General features: G+C 37.3%; 1 protein-coding gene across 12 annotated transcripts in view; it reads left to right on the forward strand.

Moving 5' to 3' along the window:
- PAM (peptidylglycine alpha-amidating monooxygenase) overlaps window positions 1–26,195 on the forward strand; it is a 223,932-nt gene that overhangs the window by 111,575 nt on the left and 86,162 nt on the right. For all 12 annotated transcript variants that reach the window (XM_077817250.1, XM_077817254.1, XM_077817257.1 and 9 more), the window contains 2 exons: window positions 8,113–8,198; window positions 12,513–12,596. In XM_077817250.1, coding sequence (XP_077673376.1) covers window positions 8,113–8,198; window positions 12,513–12,596 — 170 coding nt within the window. The remainder of the gene's footprint in view (window positions 1–8,112; window positions 8,199–12,512; window positions 12,597–26,195) is intronic.

Raw genomic sequence — 26,195 nt, forward strand, 5'->3', positions numbered from 1 at the left:
TTCAAAAATTTCAAGTTACCCCTAAACTTACATCCAACTGTTGCTCCTCTAAACAAAAACTTTTTAATAGAAATGAAGTGATGTACAGTGAAGGAAGAAAGGGCTCCACCTCCTGAAAGCAAAGAAATTCAGAGGAAAGAAAATTTTTCCACTTAAAATTAATGGATTCAATTTTCTTACATATTATCAAAAATGTAGTTTAGATTTTACTTTTTTTTTTTTTCCAGTTTAAACAAAGTGCCAGTTATGGCCTCTCAGTGAACTTAGAGCAAATAATTACAAAATAATATGAATATACAACCACAAGAAAAAAAATCAGATCCTTTTTCAAGCTATACTTGGAAAATGCCCGAGTAAATAGGACACGTTGCAAAGACTTGTGCTCTTAGGCTTAAGGAGGTAAGCAAATTCCCAAGCTGAGAACATTTTCAGCCAAATTGTTTTCTCTCACATTTATCACCCAGTTCTGGTAACCACGATGAATGCTGCCATCTTGTCTTGAAAAGCATAGCTTTATTTTTATTTTTTTATGCTCAGGTTAAGTGATTAATTTGAAAGTACAGAGTTTCCATTGATTCCTCCTCCTAGCCCCAGTAAACACTTTTCTTTGTCCTCAGTAACTGCCCTTTCTGTCATTTATTAAAATATATTTACAGTTATTAAGTTTACATGAAAAAGATATACACAGCATGAAAGAGTTCTTAGGATGTAGCCTCTTCAAATTAGTTTGTGCCTGCCCATACTACAGCCTTTTATGTCTTGTTTAAAACAAGCAGATTGCATTAATAATGTATGTAGTTGTTTTTTTTATATATATGGAAATCTGCTACATTTGCATGAACTTGTTAGTGCCTGAAGCTTTTAATGTACTGTGCTGTGGTTCCTGTTTAGATTGACTTGGTGCTCAGTTCAAAATAATAGACTGTGAGGAAGTGATTTTTCTACTTGGATTTGAACTATAGATATTATGATTGTACAAGAAAATCTCCTGTAGCTCTTATTCAGTTAGTAGCATTTGTATACCTTTTCCTAAACTTTCGTCCACCAGAGAAAAATATGGCAGTGCCTGAGAACCTATGCAAAAGTAGTCTTCGGCCTCTCTCTCCCGTCACAAGGTCAGCCCTGCCAGACAACAGCCCTGGCTTAACCCTCTGCTCCTGCTCTTGCACTGTGGAGTCTCCCGCTGGTGGAAATCCTATGGCACTGCTAACTTCCTCCAATACAAATTTGTTCTCTCCTCTTTTAGTTCTGCCTGCACTTAATTTCTCTCCCAACACAGGAACTCACTGATCTGTTTCGAAGAGAAAATTGACATGATATGAAGGATCTTCCCCCACCCTTCAGGTTCCCCTCCCACATTTCTGTGTCTGAGATAGGGGAAACGGAGGAGAGATTTTCATCTGCTCTCCTCCTCTAACCCCTTTGCTTGGCCCACTAATCCCATTCCTTCCCCTGGTCTCACTTGTGCCTGCTCTTGCCTTCTCCCTTACCCCTTACTCTTCTTCTTAACCTCTCCCTCTCCTGTGGCTCATAAGAACATAAGAAAGGCCATACTGGGTCAGACCAAAGGTCCATCCAGCCCAGTATCCTGTCTACCAATAGTGGCCGATGCCAGGTGCCTCAGGGGGAGTGAACTTAACAGGTAATGATCAAGTGATCTGTCTCCTGCCATCCATCTCCACCCTCTGACAAACAGAGGCTAGGGACACCATTCCTTGTCTGTTCTGGCTAACAGCCATTAATGGACTTACCTCCATGAATTTATCCAGTTATCTTTTAAACCCTGTTATAGTCCTAGCTTTCACAACCTCCTCAGGCAAGGGGTTCCACAGGTTGACCGTGCGCTGAGTGAAGGAGAACTTCCTTTTATTTGTTTTAAACCTGCTACCCATTAATTTCATTTGGTGGCCCCTAGTTCTTATATTATGGGAACAAGTAAATAACTTTTCCTTATTCACTTTCTCCACACCACTCATGATTTTATATACCTCTATCATATCCCCCCTTAGTCTCCTCTTTTCCAAGCTAAAAAGTCCTAGCCTCTTCAATCTCTCCTCATATGGGGCCTGTTCCAAACCCCTAATCATTTTAAAGAAAAGGAGTACTTGTGGCACCTTACAGACGAACAAATTTATTTGAGCATAAGCTTTCATGAGCTACAGCTCTAGCTCATGAAAGCTTATGCTCAAATAAATTTGTTCATCTCTAAGGTGCCACAAGTACTCCCTTTTCTTTTTGCGGATACAGACTAACACAGCTGCTACTCTGAAACTAATCATTTTAGTTGCTCTTTTCTGAATCTTTTCTAATGCCAGTATAACTTTTTTGAGATGAGGGGACCATCTCAAAAAAGAGAAGGGGCTCTTTCTCCTCACGATACAAACATGTTTTAGTTTCTCCAATCTTAAAACAAAACAAATCACCTTTGACCCCACTAGCCCCGTCAGCTACCACCCTGTCTACCTTTCAACTCTAAGCTCATTGAACGCAGTGTTTCTAATTGATGCCTGGAGTCCCTCTCCTCCATTTTTACCCTTGACCCTCTCTAATCTTGCTTCTGCTCCTTGTACTCCACTGAAGCCACCCTCACCAAAGTCTCTAATGACCTTTTTGTGGCTAAATCTCAGAACCAGTATTTCATCCTCATCCTGTTTGACCTGTCAGCCACCTTGGACACCACCAACCATGCTCCTCTTGAAATCTTGTCATTCATTGGCTTGCTTGACTGTCCTTTCCTGGTTCTCCTCTTACTCACTAATCATTCTTTCAGTGTGTCCTTCAGAAGACCCTTCCCATCTCCACTCCAGCTTCCTGTGGTTAGCGTACAGGGCTCTTTCCTTAGTCCCTTTCTTCTGCCTCTACATCCTCTTTCTGGGTAATCTCCTCTGAAAACACAAATTCAACTACCTATGAGGATGACTCAAAAATCTACCCCTCTGCTCCAGAACAGTCTCCTTCTACCCAAACTAAAGTCTCAGCTTGTATTTCTGACATCTCATTATGTCTAGCTATCCATTCAAGCACAACATGGCGAAAACAGAGCTCTTAATCTTTCTCCCTGCTGCCTCCTTTCTTGATCACTGTGGACGACTCTGTACTGCCTGATATTCAGGCCCATAACTGGGGTGTCCGTATCTATTCAGACCTCTGTCAAAGTCCTCACATCAAGCCTATGTCTAAATCTTGACTATTCTTTCTGTGTAATATTTCTAAGAAACAGTCTTTCCTATCCATCCCACAGTTTAACTTTCATTCAGGCTCTTTTTATATTCCATAATGATTACTACAACATCCTTCTCTCTGACCTTGAGAAATACAATCTTGTATCTGTCTCGTATCCACTCAGAATGCTGCGGCAAGGATCGCTTTCTTAGCCTATCGCTTTGACCACGTCATCCCTCTTTTTGCTTCCCTCAGCTGACTTGCCCTTCTGTATCACAACAAACATAAGCTACTTGTCTTTACTTTCAAATTCCCTTATGGCCTATCCCAACCCTACCAATCATCTTTCATTCAGTATCAAGTTGTCAACTCCAATTGGCCCATGATGTCGGCCTCCGCTACCACTTATTAAATTTTGTGTTTTCTCCGATGCTGCGCCTCATGCTTCGGAAGAACTTTCTATAAAACTAATGTATTGTCTTCCTTCAAATCCCTCTTTAAAACAATCCTTTCCATGATACCTACAGAAAACTTAACAGTTAGATACTGGTGTGCTGAGGACCACTGTTTATCATGTTAACCAATATAGTTTATTTTTTTTACTCCCCTGTCATTCAGTCTGTATTTATCTATTGTCTCATCTTACATTTGACTGTAAGCTCGTTGGTACAGGACCATATTTTAGTTCTGTGTTTGAACAGCTCTCAGCTCAATAGGAATCTGGTCTATGACTGGGGCACCTAGGTACTTTGGTAATACTACTATAAACAGCAGTACTTTTCTCACCAACTCCTCTGGATAACTAAGGAACATGAGTGGTGATGGGCTCTGGAACAATATTGTACAATTCTCAGCCAAATCATTTGGGATGTGAAGAAGGTTTAGGAAGAATGAAATGATGGGAAAAGGACATTATCAGAAATTATTATTATTATATGTAACAAGATTTTCTTAACAATCATCTTTCAGTATCAAAAATTAGAAGAAGATATAACTGTGTCTTTTCTCTGCTTCACAACATCCTGCACGTACAAACCGGAGCATAGTCTACTCCACAAGGATTCATAGACTTTAATGCCAGAGACAACCATTATGATCACCTGTCAGGTCTGACCCCCTTCATAAAACAGGGCATAGAATTTCACCCAATAATTGCTGCATCACACCTTTAACTTCTGTTTGAGTTAGAGCATGTGTTTTTCGAAAGGTACAATTACAGTAGATTCAACTCTTCCAATCTGAGATGATTCTGTTCTCTGTGACAGGCACAGATAGTCAAAACAAATCAAGTTTATTCTCTTGACGCACTGTAATTTTTTTAAACCAGTAAATCGTAGAAATCCCAGAAATAACTGCATCAATAGCCCCAATAATGATTGGAAGGACAATGATACATGTTAAGTTATCACTGCTTGACAAAAATAGAACTATTTACGTTTTCAGATGCTATTTCTGGGTGCAGTGTGGCCATCCTTGAGTGCAACATAACTGAAATAAAACTGGTTAGTTCATGTTATCCATAGCATTGTGTGAATTCAGAGAATCTTTTCCATCTATTGTCAGATCTTTTTGAAAGGTGTTTTTTGGGGAGCATGCTCAAATATAAATAGCCCAAAAAGAAATGTATACAAATTCTGGATTTCAGATTTGTGTATATGAATTTCTTCACCAGTGGAAGTTGGATAGCATTACAGAACACTTCATATAAACATTAGCAGGTTACTTTATTGTTATAGAGAAACTGAAAGTTCCCCCTACTGAATTGTTTGAAACAGGTGCATCTAATATATCTGGGGGGGAAAAGCAGTTGGGTATAATAAAGAGAAAAATCTGAGAATTTCCCAAAAAACTGTGCAAGTATTCATTGGCTTTAACAAAAATGTATGGCATTCTTGTTGGAATTTCATATTTGTTTCCTCTAGTTTGCTTAATAGTATGCTTATGTTTGTATTTTAATATCCAGATACTATTGCAAGTCACAAGTAGAGTCATTCAGAAATCTTTAAACAGCAGGATTATTAAAAAGATCATCCTTTTTGGTTGCCTTCTCGACCTTTATCAGCCTGTGCATTCCAGCGATCGTCCCCTGTGCAGAGCTGGAACGATTAATCCAGAGTTTAGAATGAGTAGATAAAGGCTTAAGACCTACTTATCAAGTAATTCATTCAAAATAAAAGATGGCTGTTCCTGTTTTAAAAAAAAATAATTGAAAGAGCGGGATGTTGTGGAGACTTCCAATTTTGTAAACTTGGTAAGATTTGAAAGCTAGCCATTTGAACTTTACAATGCTACAACGTTTTGTGAAGATTAGATTTTTGCTCCAGTTCTCTCTTTGGATGTTTTCAGGATAACTTTGGAACTTAAATGTACTTTAACAAAATACAAGAAGAGGCTGCTTAACATGCTAACCCTCCATGTTAGGGTAATTCAGAGTGACAGTCTAGCACTATTTAGTGACTGACCCAGTTGAAGGCACTTACGCTATAGAATGGTTCCCTTACGCGCTGGAGGTTAAGAGGTTGTCAAAGAGGATATCAAAGGTTCAGGAACTCAAGACAATTAAAGTTGCAGACGAACATTCTCATCAATATGGTATGAATATTAATAAGTCAAAAGGGGGCTTTGAAACACATTTTAAATTTTGATTGGGACATTAATATTTGAAAAGGGCAATATAAATGAGAATCCTATGAGGACTAACCTGAAATAATAACCTAGCTGCTAGGAATGAGAGCATTGGAAAGCAGCTTTGCTGTAAATTGCTGAAAATAACACAATTCATTGCTACTTGGTCCTGAACTCCATGGTGTTTTTGTCTTTTCCTGTTTTGTAACAATTTTAGTTTTTGATTTTCAATTTTCCATTATTAATTCACACTGTATAAGTTCATATCAGGTCAGACATAGCGTATGCTCGGATAAGACTGTTCACCATCTTGTCAGTTGTATAGTTTTGTTTTGTTCCATTTAGAGAACCAAGCCCACATTCAATCTGCACCAAAAGTTTAAAATATATGCATGTATCTGTACACTTTAGAAGATCAGAAAACCTGGAGTTCTTGAAATACAAATGTAGCTTTTCCATCAGTGTTTTGAAAACTTTGTTTTTCCTCAGCTATTATTATTTTTTCTTCTTTTTAAGAAAACAATCTCTGGTCATTTTCTAGCTGCTTGAACAGTTTAGCATAGTTGGAAACAGTTCTTGCAGATTTGTTCCCAAATTCATGGTCTGCATATTTTATTTTCTTCCATTATTAGGAAGGCAACTAATGTGTGGTTGCACATGCACACCAAAGCAAATTCAGTGGCAAAAAACTGTATTAACTCAGTGTTAAACTTGTTTGGTGGAATGTCATTCCCTGGCAGAACGTTCAGTTGACCAAAACATGTAACATAGGAGAACCAGGAAATGCAGAGTTAAGGTTGCCCATGTTTTAGACCCCAAATTTGGATCACTAATATGCCCCAGAAGGCCTACCAAATTTCATAGAAATCTGAGTAACCATTTGGATTTTAGATGGAAGAAATGGAAAACTCTTAAACATTTTTTCTGCATTGGCACATGTGCAGTGTAAAATATGTACATTTTCTTAAATACTGTTCTCAGTTTGGGTCCCTCAAAGATTTAATTGATGCCATGCCTACCATAGGTAAAACTCAACAGACTGAGGCCATTTCAACCCACATCACATCAATAAAAAGAAAAGTAGTACTTGTGGCACCTTAGAGACTAACAAGTACTCCTTTTCTTTTTGCGGATACAGACTAACACGACTGCTGCTCTGAAACCTGTCACATCAATAGTTTGATATAAATGGCTGTTTGCAGGAGGCTTATATCTCCACACCCCCTGGTTTAACAGATTCCAGATTTGGGTCATTAACCATACCCTGCACTGTTCCGAGGCACAGCAAATTTTAAAGAAATCTAAGCATGTTGATTTTAGGGGACTTAGAAAGGCCCACCCTTAAACACACATAATAATGCACCCTTAACTATTGTGGCACTCCCACGATAGTTAAGTGTGGACCTTGCTTTGGTTATCCCACTTTTGGTTGGATCAGTTAGTATTCTAGTATGGCCTACAGGTTCAAACCCTCTAGCGTCTGCAGTTAGTGTTAAAATTGGTGCCCTGTTTTGTGATCTGTCACTTGACAAGAACATTACACCTCTCCTTTGCGATTATTATGATTTAATTTTTTGCACACTCAAGAAAAGTGTTAGAAATCTCTCACAAATGAGTAAAATACAGCCACTGTCCTAGAGAGCATACAGTCTAAAATAATCCCGACCTGATAAAGTGAGGGTCATAAATAGATAGGTTGAGGGGAAAGGCAATAAGATCATGCTGTTCTTTGATTGCATTGCTATTTTTCTTATCTAGTGCTTTCTACTCCCCACCCCATGCTGTAGACAGACTTCCCTTTGCCACCTGCACTTATTGCTAGTGGATTTCTGGGGTAATTTTAAAGTGTTGGTTTTAATCTGAAACTCTGATTTGTCGTCTTTCTATGTGGGACATCACGGCTTCTATCCCCATGTGCTACTTTGTTAGCTGCAGTCATATGAGGCACTTGAGCTAACAGCCTCTTGGTGTAATTGGATGGAAAGAAGTGCTGTCTTAGTAAGGATTCATGAGCTACGGAACTCACTTCTCACCTTGGTTTGCCAGATGGACAGTTTGGTGACCATCGAAACGTTCTGCAAGGCTCTCTTGTTCCCCAGTCTCTTCCTGGCGGGAGAGGAAAGGAGGTTGTGATGTACGCTGCAAAGGTGGCCATATTGGTAGCCAGGAAAGTTTTCTTTGTCGGAGCACTGTATTTAGGGTTCATGAAACGTATTTTGGTAAAATTAGCATTTCAATGTACATAGTCCACCTGGAGCTTGAGAGAGCTGCAACTGGCAAAATCAAAATATAATAAATTATATTTTCTTTTCTCTATGGTTTTAGGGACTGTGATGAAGGAACGTGCACAGACAAGTCCAACATTTTATATGCTTGGGCAAGAAATGCTCCTCCCACCAGACTACCCAAAGGTATGGTACCTTTCATTTTATGGAATTCTCTCTTTGGGCAGGAGGGATAGGAGAGGAGGAGGAGGCGCTCCCTCCTCCCTCCTGCAATCTTTTTTTCTGTCTTTCATTTAGTGGTTTCAGTTGGTTGAAAGTGTACATACTTCAATCTCATTAATTGTGGTAATTATTATTATTTACTTTGTAGGCACTAAAAGAAAAGGAGTACTTGTGGCACCTTAGAGACTAACCAATTTATTTGAGCATGAGCTTTCGTGTGAGCTGTAGCTCACGAAAGCTCATGCTCAAATAAATTGGTTAGTCTCTAAGGTGCCACAAGTACTCCTTTTCTTTTTGCGAATACAGACTAACACGGCTGCTACTCTGAAATTTGTAGGCACTAATGAACATATGTGGTTTTCTTATTCCATGTAACATTATGGATTATAAATCAGAACTAACGGAGAACAATATAATAATTAGCTCTTGCACAACACGTCATGCATAGGTCTCCGAGTGCTTTTCAACTAAGTGAAAGTTTCATTATCTTCATTTCACAGATAGGGAAATTGAGGGGAGAGAAAGTGACTTGCACAGTGTCCCAGAGCAGGTCAGTGGTGGAGCTGGGAATAGAACCCAGGTCTTCTGACTTCTAGTTCAGTGCCCTTGCCACTTGAATGCACTGCATCCCACTACAATGGGGGAATGCAGGAGGGGGGGCTGTTTGTTTTTTGTTTTTAAGAAAAAAGAGAAAGCATAAATACAGATTTCAGAGTAGCAGCCGTGTTAGTCTGTATTCGCAAAAAGAAAAGGAGTACTTGTGGCACCTTAGAGACTAACAAATTTATTTGAGCATAAGCTTTCATGAGTTGCATCCGATGAAGTGAGCTGTAGCTCACAAAAGCTTATGCTCAAATAAATTTGTTAGTCTCTAAGGTGCCACAAGTACTCCTTTTCTTTTCATAAATACAGAGTTAGAGACCCTTCAACTCTTAAGCGAGAATTGTGAGATTTTTATATAGGGACATACAGTGGCAGTCCACCAGAAGTTGCCTGGCCTCCACTTGCATCTTTTTTATTCCTCTGGAAGCAACGCTTGTATAAGGTGGAAATTGTGAACTCGTTCTTTTCATGTCCCCAGCTGGTTTTATTTATTGTCCATCCCCTTTGTCTTACTAGACGCCTTGGAGGAGTTGGAAGATTCTCTGTATTCCTTCCTTATTCTTCTGTCTGTGCTGGTTTGGGCAGGTGGTAGAAGGAGGGCTGTTAGGAATTTATACATGCTGTCACTGAGGTCTGTACAAGCACCACCTCTGAACTGGGTACCTTTCAGTGATCTTGTAATTGCAAAATTAAAATCTTTATAGTTTAAATAAGCTGTGGGCTGGGGAGTTACTGGAAAGTTTTGTGTACATGCTCAGGAATTTGGGTTATTTTTAATATGATGATTGAAACATGTAAAGTTTTAGGATTCATATAAGCATCCTAACTTCTGTGTGCCTAACCAAAGCTGTTGAGGGACCCACAAAACCCTGTGATTCCCTGTCCCCAACCACACCTCCCTTAGTGGGTGCCCTGGACCTGCAATTCTGGGACATTGCCTGGCATATGTAGGTGATGGATGGATGGGCTTTCCCTCACCAGCATCTTCAGGGTGATTTTCCCCTATTCTCTTTCTAGGAGCTGGGACCTCTGGGGCTTCTCTCTTCCCTTATTGTATCTCTTCTGGGAGGCATCTGGTCTTCTCTGTCTGCCTTTCTTTTGGAAGTGGGGAAGATTCTGGGATTTCTGCACCTTGTTTTCCCTTCTCCTGATTCCTGCCAAAGTGCTTGCCAGCTGTCCCTGTTGCCTCTGAGTGCTAAGATGAGAATCCGGGCAGAGGTATAGAAAAGGACTGGACAGACAGTGTTTTGCTCTGGTTTCATAGTAGCAGCCGTGTTAGTCTGTATCCGCAAAAAGAAAAGGAGTACTTGTGGCACCTTAGAGACTGACAAATTTATTTGAGCATAAGCTTTTGTGAGCTACAGCTCACTTCATCGAATGCATTTTTTTGCTCTGTGGCTATTATCCTTCTGTGCCAATCTCAGAGGCCCAACAGACGGGACAGAGCAGGGAAAAGGGGAAGGAATGCACAGGCAGCCACAGACCTCCTTGCTCCTCACCACAGCTATAGGAGTTTATCAAAATCTTCCTTAATAAAAAAACCTTATTTTGTAGAACTCAACTCACAGGCTAGGACTAGGAATTTTCCAGGACAGGTATCTGAAAACTCTAGGCAGTCACAGCCTTAATGAGATGATTGACAGGCATGCCTTTGTGACAAATGCATGGTGGTAGTCTTTTCTCTTTGATTCACCTTTCCCATGTTTTAGGTGCACCACTACACACATTTAAAATCACAGATGTAAAAAAAAAAAAAAACTTATGTAATGTAAAGAAAAGAGATCATCATCATAGCGACAATGACAAAATCCCACAAAAATCTATATCGCTTCTGCTGTAACCTCTCTTACGGATTCAGTCACATTTTCCCTCCAATTGTGCCATCTCTTCTCCTCTGTGCCTCTTACCTCTGAGGAAAAGCTTGGGCAAATAGATGCATTTTTAATGTTATCTAAGGACTATCCAAAATCCTCCCTGGATTAAGTGGAGAAGATTGAGGAAGATTTTGATAAACTTTCCCAACTTTAAAAAGAATTTAACTTGGAAAAGAAAAATTTGGAAGCAGAGCTTGGTGGTTGACAAAAATTATACAAGGAGTTGGGAGCCTTTAAAATGCCAGATCTATCCCCTTACAACACACACCACTGTGTATGTAGATAATGGGTCCTGTTTGTAATTCAATAGCACAAGTGCATTTCAGACAAGCTCCAAAAAGAGAGAGAAACTATCTGATTAGAGGCTTCCATGTAAATATATGTGTCTTTCAATTTTGTCGTGTATTTTGAGTCTGGGAACTTACAGATCTGTAAGGCCTTTCTGTACACAATCTGTTTCACAGCTTGATGTTTTGAAACAATTGGAGAGCACATATATGCCTTCATTTTTATATGACATTGTTCTTTGGATGAATCCCATCAGATTTTCAGTGGGCCACTCTCAGTGTAATACTCTGTTGCATTATTCCAGGACAGCCTCTGGAGTGTACTGGAAATATATTTACAATCTATGGAAGGTGTAGCTTTTGTTTAAGGATATCTTTATTTTATTGCAATCCCTTTAAACTGCGTCATCTTTCCCCTTTATCCATGAGTTCCATTTCCATGAACAGTGACTAGCTTTTCTAGAAATCTCCTTGTATATTAATCAGCAGGGACATTACTTGAGCTCTGAGTATATTCACTTGGATGGGGGAAAAAAACTTGAATTGTAGCTACAGTTGACCAAAACTGCACAATCCAGGGAGCCACGGTGCTAAAGTACATGCCAAACCCCAGCTGGCAATTTGTTGCTGTTTCTAAACCACTCATGACTGCAGATGTTTAAATGAGATACCAGTCTTCCTTTCTTTCCTTATTTTTTTCTTATTGATATTATGATTGTGCGTAGAAATTCTGCAACCCTCTTCACAGAGAAGCTTTGCCATTGGCAGTTATTAATCTAGTGGGATTCACAGGCTGAATAGGCAGAGATTGCCTTTTCTGCTTCTCTCCAAGTATTTTAATTGTTGGGCAGGTGTGGAAAGATCCTTATCAGTGATGCTGGTGCTCTGTAATTTGTGTTCATTCTTTCAAGTTCCTCTGTAATATCTATTGATGATTTGTTACCCCATTGTTATTTTACTTGGAAACCTGCACATTTTGACAACTTCCATGAAAATAACAATTTTTGCTGTGTTGAACATTTTGGGGTGGAAAATTAAGTTTCCGTATTTCTAATCTCAATATTTTATGCATAAATACATAGCAATTTACATCTTGTTACACTTAAATTAACTGTTTAAATGGGAAATGAAAATAAACATTCATTACATTAGGATCCTTTATGGCTAATAAAGAACACGTGCATCTTCTTGTTTTATAATCCTACCTAATATGCATTGGAATGAAGGAATTATTTGCCTAAATCAGTCTACTCTTCATTGATGACTATGACTCAGACTGATGAATATCAGAAGTTTATGTTCCGTGACACTTCAGCTCCATTTTATTTATGTATTTATTTTGTAGTTTCTATGACCAGTAGTTTTTTCAGACATCTTAAAATGAAACTTTCCTCCTCCATTGCCAGTCTAAATATTCAGTCTTGGACTTTTAGACAGTGTTACTAGTGTCTAACTATTTAAAATACACCTTTTGTATTGTTTCCATAACCCTAACTCATCTCCTTTATTTTAAGGTGTTGGATTCAAAGTTGGAGGAGAAACAGGTAGCAAATATTTTGTGCTCCAAGTACATTATGGGGATGTCAGTGCATTCAGAGGTATGTATTTTGGAAACTGTAGTCTGTAAATATGATTTAATATATTCCTTTCTGAAAAAATTTAGATTGCTTCACCAAAAAAAATAAAAGCATTTGTTACCTATTAAAATAATTTCCATTGGAGTTGCCACGAGTGGGGGTAGAAGAAAAGGGCATGCTGTGTTCAGGTGAGCACCTAAAAAGTTAACTTAAAAATATAAGCTTGACTTAAACTTTTTAAAAGATGTATGGAAAGGAGAAAGACAAGGTTATATTTTAGTAAAATTTCAAAGAAAACAACAAAAGGCAACTGTGGTCATCTTCACGATTGGCTCTGTAAGCGGAGTCAGACTCCTTCTCAGAACAATTTAACATCTTTTTTCCTCTGAGAAAGTTATTTTGCATCTTTCTTTCAAGTTTATATTTTAGTGTAAAATACTTTAAAATAGAATAGCATATTAGAATAGATTTTGTATTCATAAACCTTGATTTTTCAGTTCTGTTAATGAGTGCAATAAATCAGTGCAAAATAGCTATGCCTATATCTGGTTTGAATCTTGGTTAAGGAGAGAGAGACATTAGTCAATCAATCAGTATTCAAAGAAGCACAATACTCTCAAAATGCTCATGTTATTAAGAAAATATAAACATTGCTCTTTGGTTAGTTTTTGTTGATGCATGTGGATAGACTCTACAGCCAGAATATATGTTTTTTTGCTCTAGTATATCTATCTAATAGAACATCTAAAATATACACCAGTACTACCAGCATCTGTGAAAGGCTGGGAGGACCATAAATTTATATTTATTACACATTTTTTGTGAATTTCTATAACATAAGGGGCAAATACCCACCTTGTAAGCCTCCTGTTTTCAGCACATTTTTCTGAATTAGGAGTTTTGTTCTCTAGTCACGAATCAAAAATCCAGATGGTGGCTTCCCTGTTTACCGTCGCCTAAAGGGACAGACTGCATTTGATACACTTTCATATAAACACCACAAAAATCCAATTTATGTGAGGCATGAGTACAATCAGCTATTCAAATATTAATCCTTTTCAAAACTGGAGCTAATATGGCTCTTATAAATTAGGTAGTACACCTGTGATCAAATACAGTAACAAGTTTGGATCCGAAAAGTAATTTGTTAGTGAAAGCTTTGAGGCAGGATCACTGACTTTTATTTGTTTGTTTCATTTTGTAAAGTGCTGTTTATGTTTACTTTCAAAATCCTTAAAGCATTCAGCTTTGCTAAATTGGATCAACATGCATTTAAAAGATTTGTCAATTCTATACGTTGTTTCAAAAACTTAAACTGCATGAGTTAGGAAACGATTCCCCTTTTTAAATGGTAAATCAAATCTTTTTTTCTTTTTGGTGTAGAATTACACCATTATTAAAATATATCTCTTGCTAATATTTTGCCAGCATAGTTTTATTCCCTGTCCTTAAATTAGCAAGGACTTCACTAAAATGTTCAGTACTGGGTCCTGAGGTAAAAAAGCAGAGTGACTTGAACCTACCAAGAACTATACCAATCTCAGAAACAGATTGAAGTGTTGTCTTCTTGCTTTACAGTGAAATACTTGCACAAAAAAACCAAAAGAATTCATTATATTTCTGGTGACATGGATATGATATCTTGATATTTAATAGAAAAACTGTGACCAGAGTTATAAAAAATAATTAGTTTTGCTGATTTCATTTTTGTAAGTATCTTTTGATATCTCAAATTAATCATCTCAAACATAGCTAGTATATTGTTAACTGGTATAAGTGAGCATTTGTATTTCATTATTATAAATCCCTCTCGAATCTATTTTTTGGACAAGGGGAAATATATATAGTAGCAGTGTAACTAATGCAGAACTTCAAAACAAACAAACATAAAGTGACTTATTCTGACATTTTTCAGATATGTGCATTTATTTCTCCACACTTGAGGATTGTTTGCAATACAGGATTGGTGCATTAGCCATATGGCCTTCTGTTATCCTTTAACAGACCAAACTGTACATTATTATGGTGCTGGATTTTGACCATGATGTATTACAATGTGGCTTTTAAACCTGGGTATGAAGATCCCTGATGATTTAGGGTGGGAAATACAAATATTTGTAGGCGCTAAAGAAAAAAAAATGAAATAGGGGAATTGCATCATTTCATACAGTGGCATAAAGGAGCATGACTAGTTTGGAGATTAAACAAAGAAGTTTATATAACAGGAATGGGGGTGGGGGTTGAATTCTAATAGCAAGATACAGTATATTACAAAATTGAATAATCTTCCAGTATTGAAAACCCTGTCATTTCATGCACTTAAAAATAGATTTCAGTATACAAAGCATTAGAAATTGTACTATAGAAAATAATTCAGCACAAGCAGGGAGATGTACTCAGTGATTGAATAAGTTCCTGCTACTTCTACTTGTTTTTATTTTTAAAAGTTTTTAAATGTTTGTGATATGAGGGGATATAAGGCTGTAAAGCCTCATAATAATTGACAAAAAAAAGTCTGCACAAATGGCAGTGCTGTACCTGTTTTAATTTTATGTGGACAGTAGAAGGGTATATTGCACAACTGTGGCTGCTCTTATCTGTGCTCAGAAAGAATCTGTTTCTACATCTAACAATACAGGTGAGCCAGTGCAAACCCTTGGGAATCGTCATTTGCCAGAAGAATTTATAATTAAAATCACAACCCTCCGAAGAAAATATATTAGGAGAGAGCCTGCTCTTCGTTATTGCTTGGGGAAGTTGAGAGTTCCTTTTCAGTATTAAGTACAAGTCACATGTGGGATTTTTTTTTTATAAAATTTCTAATAATAAAGCTTGAGTAGGTCTGGTTTATTTTTTAAATGGAAAACAATGAACCCCTGAAGTTGTTTGCCTGCTACACGAGCATTTAAAATTTCTTAAATTAGGGAATGAATCTGATAGTTTAATCTCACAGTTAATAAGATTTTTGTTCCTCTTCTGTTCTTTGTCACAAAAATCCATTGTGGTGACTGCTTTAACTTACACAACCTATCTTTTCAAGTTTCCAAAGTAAGGTAGAAGAAAGGGCTTGGGGGAAGATTATCAGTATTTCTGTTAATCTCAATAGCTCTACTTTTTGTCAGTAGTTGATGGGATTGTTGGATACTACTGAAGTTGTTAGAAGAGAGAGATTAAAATAAGTATGACAAAATACCATACTTGTACTGTGTGCTCCAACCTTTTATTTTTAACATGCAAAATATTTCATTTTTCTTCTGTGATCAAAAAAAGCTTCTAATTTAGCTTGCTTGTGATAATCTCAGTCTGAGTAGGGAAAAATGTAATCTGATATAATTCTCTCTAAACCTTGATTGCACTCCTCAAGCAGATTTAATGTTGAGCTCTGTGAACAGCTTTAGAAATATTTTTAACACTTCAGAAATTATCCAAAAGAAACTTGTCTTATATGTGCCAAGACTTAAACTGCTAAGAGAGGGATTTCCAATTGTAAGAATATAATAGTTGCACTTTTTTACAAAGTAGAGTACACATAATGTGTAATAATTCAGAATGAAGGATGAAATTTATTCATTTAATTCATGTCATCTGGCACTTTCTCGGTAATGAAAACAATAGTAACAGTCCACGGATTCAGTAGCAGTATTCAGAGTTCAATGTACTGTGACATAAGACATTACAGATATACTTTTTTACTGGATATATAAGTATAAAATAATTGGCTGTAGATATAGTAATGAATTATGCATATTTTAATTATTCAACTCTGCTCCCATTTGCACTTTCATTCTTTTCTCCCAAAGTACACACACAGATCTGTACTGTAATTTTTCAACAGATTTCATTTAACCAGTTAATAAGAAAATTATGCTATTTTTCTCAGATACAGCCCAAATGATAATGCTTCTGTATTTAGTTAAACATTACTGTTTTGTGGTCAGAGACCAAAGTTAAAGACCACTACATGTGGTCCAAAACACTTATGGGTTAAAAAATAAAGCCTAACTGCAAAAAGAACAAACTTTGCTATATAGAGTGAGATCTGTAAAAACAGTCCTGTTTAGAAAAGGGTTATCAAATTGATTGGCGGGGGGAAGGAGAATCAGTTTTTTGTTTTATTACTATTTATGCTCCTAAACAAAAAACTACATTAAGTTATGGTTAAGAGTTATGGTTGTAGAAGTACATATGATGAAATTAAGGGTGAAAAAGATGTCAATTATTCCAAATACAAGCATTACAAAACCAGGACATTCAAAATTAAGGTTCAGTGTAAATGAAATCAGAATATTTTAAGGTATAGAAATGCACAATTAAGGAACTCAAACAACTTTAACTCTGCCCTGTAGGGATGTGCAATGCTATAACACTGCTACTATGATTAATCTGTTTCAGCGTGAATGGATCCAGATTGGATTAAACTGAGTTTTAAAAATATATTGGGAGGCGCAGGGATTCCCTCCGTGCCCCCGCCCCCCTTTCTCATACTGTTGCTACAGGGCAGAGTTAATGTTATTTGGCTGCTTGTAATGTGTGTACCTTAATCCTTCTCTGCATATACCAGGTTGTAGTCCCTGCCCCCAAAGAGTCCAAAACAATTAAGAATAACAAAGGCCGAGGGGAAAAAAATACAACTCGCAAGTGAAGCGGTCGAGCTGACTACTTAATGCACATTTTTTGGGATGGTAATCGACTAAAAGAGGAGAAGAGGTTTATGGCGTATGGGAAGTGAGAGAACAGAAGAAGAAGAGGGAGATGGGAAGCAGTCATGGAAAAGGGCACATTGGCACCTGGATCTGTACTTCCCTTTCTGCTTTGGTTTCTAGGGAAACGGAAATGTTTTGACCCAACAGGTCCACTGAGAAGTTGGAAGCCATATGGTTGGGGGCTGAAATGGGGCCAGTATTGCAGGGCATGAGCTCCCTAGGCTTGGTGGGAGAAGTCAGGCAAGATACAGTTAGGACCTATTTTATCTTTATTTTAGGGTTCTTAAATGCACACTATGTAGCTCTGAATTTTGGACGTACCAAGTTACCCTGTGTTGTTAAACCTGATCATTTAAAAAGCTGATTCTTTCCTAATAGCAATTTTTTAAACTTGTTTTATCAACATGGAATGTTTTGGATCTGACATTTTTCTTTGCTTTACATTGTAATTAACTTACTGCATTGTTTGAAAAATCTAGTATCTTTAAGTACAAGTGATGAAGACTTTTGGGGCAGATTTTCAAATGCACAAATGACAGACCCCAACTGCCATTTGTGCCTTTGAAAAAATCTCCACTTTCATAAGTTAAGTCTAGAAATCTCTGCACCCACCATTGGGCTTCAAAAGGAAGAGAACATGTGGAGCGCACAGGAGCTAAAATGCTTCTCCCACCCCTTCCTCAACAAAATAAGTGTTGTCACATATTTCAGTGAGGTGGACACACCTATATAGATTCACAGGTTTTTAACACTAGAAGGAACCATTGTGATCATCTAATATGACATCCTGTATAACACAGAGCATAGAACTTCCCTATTTTAATTCCTGCTGCAAATCTAATCGTTGTACTTGTGCTAGAGCACACTTCTAGAAAAACATCCAGTCTTGATTTTAAAATTTCCAGCAATGGAGAATCCATCACAGCCCTTGATAAACTGTTTAAATGGTTAATTATCCTCTCTCTAAAAAATTTTGCTTTATTTCTAGTTTGAATGTATCCATCTCTAACTTCCACCCTTTGTTTCTTGTTATACCTTTCTCTGCTAGATTGAAAGGTCCTCTAGTATCATATTCTATTCCCTGTATAGGTACTTAAAGACTGACCAAGTCACCCCTTAACTTTTTCTATGTTAAGCTAAACAGATTGAGTTCTTAGAGCCTATAACTATAAGGCATGGTTTCCAATCATTTAATCATTCTTGTAGCACTTCTCTGAACCATCTCCAGTTTTTCAATGCCCTCCTTGAAGGGTGGACACCAATACTGGACGGGGTATTCCAATAGCAGTTGCTCCTGTGCCAAATGCAGAGGTACGATAACCTCGCTATTGCTATTTGAAATTACCCCGTTTATACCCTCAACATTTGCATCAGCCCCTTGGGCCACAGCATTGCACTGGGAGCTCATGTTCAGCTGGTTAGCCACCATGATCCCCATGTCTCTTTCATGGTCACTGCTTCCCAGGATACATTCCGTAATTATGGGCTACATTTGTTGTTCCTAGATATAAGTCCATATGTTTAGTCATGTTGAATCACACATTGTTTGCTTGTGCTCAGCTTACCAAACGAGCCGAATCGCTTTGTATCAGGGACCTGCCGTCTTCCTTATTTACCATCCTCCCAATTTTTGTGTCATCCGCAATGTGTCATCAGTGACAACTTTATGGTTTCTTTCACTTTCATTAATAAAAATGATAGTCTAAATCCAAGAACCCATCCCTGTGAAACTGCACTAGAAACATAGCCACTTGAAAATGATTTCTCATTTAGAACTACATTTTGGCAGCTATCATTTAACCAGTTTTTAATTATATCATGTTTGCCATCTAGATTTTGTATTGTTCTTGTTTATTAATCAAGATGTCATGCAGTACCAAGTCAAATCCCTTACAGAAGTCAAAGGTAATAGTACTAATGTAATATACTTAATCAACCAAATCTGTAGTCTTATGAAAAATAGATGTCAAATTAGTTTGAGAATATCTAATTTCTGTTATCCCATGTTGATTGACATTAATTGTATTACCCTTCATTAATTCTTTATGAATCAAGTCCTATCTCAGCCATTCCATTATTTGCCTCAGATTGACACCACGCTGACAGGCTGGTAGTTACGTGGGTTTATTCTTTTTAAATATAGGCACAGCCTTAGCTTTGTTCTAGTCCTCTGCAATTTCCCAGTGTTCCAAGACTTATTGAAAATCAACATCAATGGTCCAGAGAACTTCTCAATCAATTCTTTCAGAATTCTCAGATGTAAATTACCTAGATCTGATGATTTAAAATATAGCTTTAGTTGTTGCTTTTTAACATCATCTGTATTTACTGTTGGAGTGGAAATTGTTTCATCATTATGACATCTGCTTTTTGACACCCAAATATTTCAGTTCTGTATTTATTGAACACTGCCCCCTTTTTTTGCATTATTACTGACAATTCTACCATTTTTATATAGCGATCAGCCAGTACCATTGTTAGGATGCCTGCTGGCCATAGATTTCTTCTCTTACCAATTTTCTACACTTCCTAGCTTCTAACTGATATTTACTGCTATCCATTTCCCCTTTTTTTACATTTGTTTATATACTGCATAGCTATTTTCACTTTCTCTTTATACCAGGCTTGCTTTTGGATTGTGGCTTTTGAGGTACTTCGTAAAGTGCTCGTAAACGGTTCAATTTTTCTGTTTAAATTCTTTTTCTGTGATGATTTGGCTCATAATTGTTTTCAACCCTGTCAATTAGCCTTTTTAAAGCAGCAAGTACACATACTACTGGTTTGAATGTTAATCTGTTTGAAGGATGCAGCTCTGGATCAACAAATCTCTGAGACCTTTTTCCAGTCAAAAGTGGTGAAGTGGTGAGCACATGCCAGCTTTAAGTCCTCTGTGGCTCTACTACGCAGATGCAATGGCACAATAGTGGCTGAACCGCTCATTGCTGTTTATTGCGAGGGGACTGGGTGGTGCACGAAGGGCAGGCATTCTGTATGGATGTCCCAGGATTCAGAACTTGGAAGTAAAACTGGTTAGGAATTTTTCAAAAGGGTTTTTTGTAAAAAAAAATGCCAGTTTTCTCACAAGAAGTTTCAATTTTGACAGATACCAGATTCAGCTCGATGTTTGTCAAGTCCAGAGTGGAAGTTGTGGAGGGAAGAAACAGGAGGGAAACTCCCTGCCACAGAATAGCTAATGGCACTCACCTGAGGATAGGGGTGGGAAACCCAGGTTCCAGTCCTTCCTCGGAATAGGGTGGTACAGTGACTTAAACCTGACTCTCCCACATCCCAGGTGAGCTCCCGTTACAATTCCAAGAGGAGACATTGGGTATATCTATACTGTGGGAAAAAGCCCCACAGCAGCAAGTATCAGAGCCTGGATCAAATGAGTTAGGCTCATGCTATGAGGCTAAAAATAACAGTGTATTTTTCCCAACTTAAGCTGGAGCCTAGGCTCTGAGACCCTCCCCATCATCAGGTTTCAGAGCCCAGGCTCCAGCCAAAGCAGGAAGTATGCTGGTATTTTTAGCACTGTAGCACAAGCCCAAATCAGTTGACCTGGGCTCTGAAACTTACTGCTGGGGTGCGGGGGGGTTGTTGTTTTGCAGTGTACGCATACCCATTGAGATCCACCCCAAACATGTCTATCCGCTAGCCTATGGGATGGTGGGTCTCTCCTGCTCCCAATAAAAAAAAAAATCAAGAGGTGTCAGTTTTGTCCTGATGTGAAACTGGAAAAATGTCTGAACTCTCAAAATATTGACAGGATGGGAAAATCATTTCCCACCCAGCTCTACTTTGAAGCTGAGATTTCTGTTGGATTTTCTGGCTCCATGCGTTTAGACACCCAAACACTCCTTTTTGCATCTGCCATTCTTTCTCATCCAACATGTTTTACATTGTGCCCATTCCTTCTTGGGTGTAACACTTTTCTGTAGATTATTTTTTTCCTTAGGAGGAGTTTTATGGTGCTTAGGTACTACAGTGATATACAGTTTACAAATACAGTAGATAGATGTGGTTCTTGGTTAATGGGCATGTGATTTGGGCATTGCAGACCTACCATAATTTTCCATTAAAAACATAAGTGACTATAGAATTTACAATACATTGTCTGTTGATTTTCTTGATAAGGTTAAAATTCCCAGCTTCCTGCAAAGATCTGCATGATGATTGGCTTGCTGTTGAAAAAATTATATACAGTATTTGTGTAGTCTATCCACATGCTGACTATAAAGGTTTTATGCTACTTAGAAGAGTGACACTAAAATTGCATCACGGGATTTTGTGTTTGCATGTCATTGTTTTGCATATCTAATATTCTCAGGTCACAAGGAAAAAAGACCAACAACCTTGCAAACTGGAAATTAACAGTCAGTGAGGTTTCTCCTTTTCATACGTCCTCATGACTTCAAAGAACAAAACAAAACAAAAAAACTGCAGGCTAAATTATGACATCATAGATACCTGTGCAACTCCATTGCCTTAACTAGTTTTGCATAGGTGTAACTAATCGGGAAAGTAAAGTAAACCATTCTATTGATTTATAAGAAGAAATAGAATCCAGCTAGCATTCTCTTAGCTGCGTTGAGTCTGCAGAGCTGACAGAAGCATAAAAAAGAAAAAATCAGTGCAGTCTGTTTTATCACTGCAGTAAGCATATGTGACTCTGAATACACACAGGGACAAGATCTGTTGAGCATTTTTACAGCATCATTTTTTCAGAGTATAACTACACTTTAAGTGCTGAAAATGACTATGATATGACACAGAGAAAATGGATATGAAGATCTTTTATCAAAAATATAAGCCCTACAGGATTTATGTTACTATGATCCAAATATAAGGCAAATACTTTTACTATTAAGCTAGAGTCTCCTTGACTAATATAAAAGAGAATTCATAGGTGTTAAATTATTCAGCAGAAGAAACACACATTGTACTATGAATAAAGTAGGAACAGATTGGAAATTACAAAGAAAAAATAATCAAACAGTTTATCCAAAGGCAGCAGAGTGAAAAGTGGATTCCATAGAGAATTTCAGAAACCTCTTTTTAGAAAAATGTAATGTAAAACAAATTGAATGGTGTGTATTGAATTTGATTTTTTTAGACAGATTTTAAGTGTTTTCATTAGATTCTGCATGGTTTGGATGATGATCATGATTGTGTTGAAAATGTAGTGATTTGTTTGACTCTCAGGATAGAAAATTAAGAATTTTTAATAAAAATACAGTCCTTACAGGGTTGAAATCTAAAGAAGATACTTAACTGAAGACAGTTGTAGCCCAATGGATAAATATATATATAAATGTATAGGTATTAAATTGCCCACTTAGAACTTCCCATACTATTCACTGAATCCTATGCAAATATTATAAATACATAGGATAAAATAATGAAAATATTGAAGATAGATTTCAGACCAGGTTTCTTAATTCATAACAAATACCCATGTAGGCAAAAGGCACTAAAAATTAGACATTATGTTTGTTTCCAACAATAGATAAGATCTCTAGAGGAAGAGTTTTCTCAAGTATTTAGTAGATCTGGCTGAGAAACTGAATTTCTTTTCCTCAAAAATTTGACATTTTGGAAAACATTTCATCCTCAGTCAGGATAAAATGCCAACACTTGAATTTTTTTATGGAAGTGAAATTCCTCAATATTTTGTTTTGGAAACTAAAACAATCCCAGAAGCCCTGGGAGCTCTGGTTCTGTGTCAGCCCACCTGATTGTATACAGCCAGGGAAGAGTCCAGGAGGGTGACCTCTCAGGAAACCTGCCTAAGTTCCATCAGAATTTTTGCCAAAATTGACACATCTTTTCAGAACATTTTAAATTTTGAGAAATCAGCATTTTCTGACCAAAAAACCCCTTTCTGTCAGAATATTTCCAACCAGCTCTAGCATTTAGTAACTCATTTCTCCATAAAAACTGGTGAAAAGTGACATAGGTCGCGTGCACAATATCATTTCTTTACTGAATTAAGCACACATTGGCTATTGGACTTAGTTTTAGTAATACTTTTTTAAAAGTAAATCTTAATATGGTGATAAAGAAAATGATCTCTGTTTATATTTCAAACCATAGTGCTGCATTTTAACCTGCACCATTATTTTTGCATTGATAAAAGATATGAACAAAGGCAGGATTCTTCTTATTTGATCTCTGTTGGAAATCCAGCATAGAGAATCATCTTGAAAGGAACCTGCTTCTGAGGTGGATGAATGTATTTTCTTGTATGTGCCATAGGGCAAAATGGAAGCTAATAATTTTTTTGTCCTAGAGCAATGTGTACTTGCTCTATAGCTGAAATGTAAAATTAAAGCAGTTAGGCTAGCCAGAGTGACAGGTTGGAAAGATGATTTTAAGATTTTGTTGGATTTGTGCAATATTTCACCACCGTTGCTTAGTTGTAACAGCATTTATTAGAAAAGCTCTATTGGAGACTGAGACATCTGCTGCCATTGCTTCATTCTTTTCACCTGTGCTGAACTGAGCGCTCAGCAGCTCTGATAGTTTCAGGAATGTGAGTTCTGAGGAGGGGAAGCAGTTGTTAAAGAACATTTATCTCTGCAGACATTTTGAGACTATTTAGAGCAAATGCTCGTATTTACCTGCAAAAATTAGCAACTTCTCTAGGCGATCACTTGCACAAGTCTGGAATCTAGCCCAGTCTTTGTATTAATTTGCTTTTGCTGTAGTGCACTGTAAGTCAACTTTCTATTATCTACAATGATGTGAGTCTCCGAGTTGAGTAATACGAGTGCTTTATCTTGTGGCAATACAGGTTAGCTTGTTCGCTGATAGTTTTGGCTTTACTTTGGTATTGCTAAATCCAGATTAAAGGGGAACTTTGCCTGTTTGCTCAACTCTCTGAAAGTTGTGAAGGTAGACAGCATTTGAGCAGGAGTAAACTGAAATACATCTGACGTGTTTATATAGGAAAACCGCTATGCACTAAAAGTGAGGGCCAAGATTTAAAAAAGTGACTAGTAATTTGGGGTGTCTGTTTTTTCGGTGTCCAACTTCAGACAGATTTTTTGCTGCTTCCTGAAAATCAGCCCCCTAAAAGTGTCTCAGGTTAGAGACCCCAAAAATAAGGCAAAAAAAAATTACTAAACACACTTGAAAATCTGGCTCTTAGTAAAAAAGGGTGTATCCAAAACATTCTCTATTATAGCAAATATTTTCCAACCTTCATTACACCTGATACAGAGTAATCTATTATACAGTTTCAACCTTGTACAAGCCACGATTTGTGGCACTGCAGCCCGTGCCATAAAACAACAACAAAAAAAATTTTAGCACAATTTGAAGTGGGGGAAGGTGAAATAGAGAAGACCCCAAGAAGGAACTGAATCCTAAAAATGAAGATTGTGGTACATAGAATGAACATGGTGTTAATTACGGGGATGAGGCCAGGCAGGATAGGTATTTGTTCCTGAAGATTGTGAGAAAAATAGATGTAATCTAGAAGCACTTTAATGCCTTAGAAAATTAAACGACCTTTCTCTCTCTCTTTCTGTCCTGTACTTAGTTTTTCTTCAGTTTTCCTACTCAAGGTCCAATAACTTTCCTTCCCTAGTGTTTTCTGACCCTGGACTTGGTTCTTTTGGAAGCAGCATTTGTTTTGTGTGACTTCACCACTTTTTTTCCCCTGGACCTCAGCAACTGCTTACTGCATTTTTTTTCATGGTCTACTTTAGCTTTCAATCTTGCCTTCCTCCTCTTTTCTCCCTATATATCTAAACTATGTGCTCAAAATAAACTGAGACCTATGAGCATGGAAAATAAATTCTCGCTTTCCATAGAGACCCCCCCCCCCCCCCCCAATATGTCGGTATTAAAATCGCAAGGGGGGAAAAATGGAATTTTTGAGAGAAGATCAATAGATCAGGGGGAGGAAAGACTTCAGTGTGTCATCACTCAGAATTTAATAGGACAAGTTAATTTTTGATAGAGTATTTCATCGTTTGTGAATGTATTGATGCATTGCTCACTCATTTGAATGTGTTTCATACACAATGTGGTTTAGTACTTGCCCTGTTTTGATTAAAAGAATTCTTTCAAGGTTAAAATTTAACCAATGTTCTACATGCATTAATGTTAGTGCATTTGAATTTGAATATTATGTGTTATATGAAACATCTGAAGTAAAGGTGTTTTAAACAGATTTAAAGTTCACATGCAGTCCTGTGCACATAATTTTTTGAATAACATAATAGTTCAAAATGTGAAAGCCTATTCCTTAAAAAGCATACATGTTAGTGATCTGCATTTTTCCTGGTTTTTAGAATTCTCAGCAAATAAAAATCCATATTATAGAGCACATCTTTCATTATAACAAGAGCTTTGTTTTATAACTCTCTGTGGGAAAGTACTGTCTTTCACCCTCATTGGGCATTATGATTATCTTAACTAAAGCTTTGTTTAAACGATTAGTACTAAACCAGTCATATTACATAAAACGTATGTGGTATTTAAAAAAGAATAGCCCCCATCAAAAGTCTTCATTTCCCATTGTTCATAGTGAACCATGTGTATTTGGCAAGTTGTTTTGCTGTTTTGTAATATGGAGAGAGATGTGACAACAATAATGACTAATTTTGAGTATATCATTGCGTTGTTGTGGCGATTTGCAGGACTGTTACTTTGAATGTAATTGAAATTCTGTGCTTGTGGTTTCTGCTGAAACCATATTTCACCCACTGTAAAAGAGCATTAAGAATTACAGAATTCTTTCTATTTCAGGCCTTACTCTGCACAGTTTGAGATGCAGTCAGAGGTTCCATTTATATTGAAAGGATCTGCTTTTCTTATTTATGTTGACACTTAAGTTTTCAGCTGCTTTTGTTTCTCCTTCATCACACTTTTTTCTTTCAAGAAGCCTTATTAGACATTGCTTTCTGAA

This window comes from Eretmochelys imbricata, chromosome 5 (assembly GCF_965152235.1).
Source record: "Eretmochelys imbricata isolate rEreImb1 chromosome 5, rEreImb1.hap1, whole genome shotgun sequence".
Classification (NCBI taxonomy): Eukaryota; Metazoa; Chordata; order Testudines; family Cheloniidae; genus Eretmochelys; species Eretmochelys imbricata.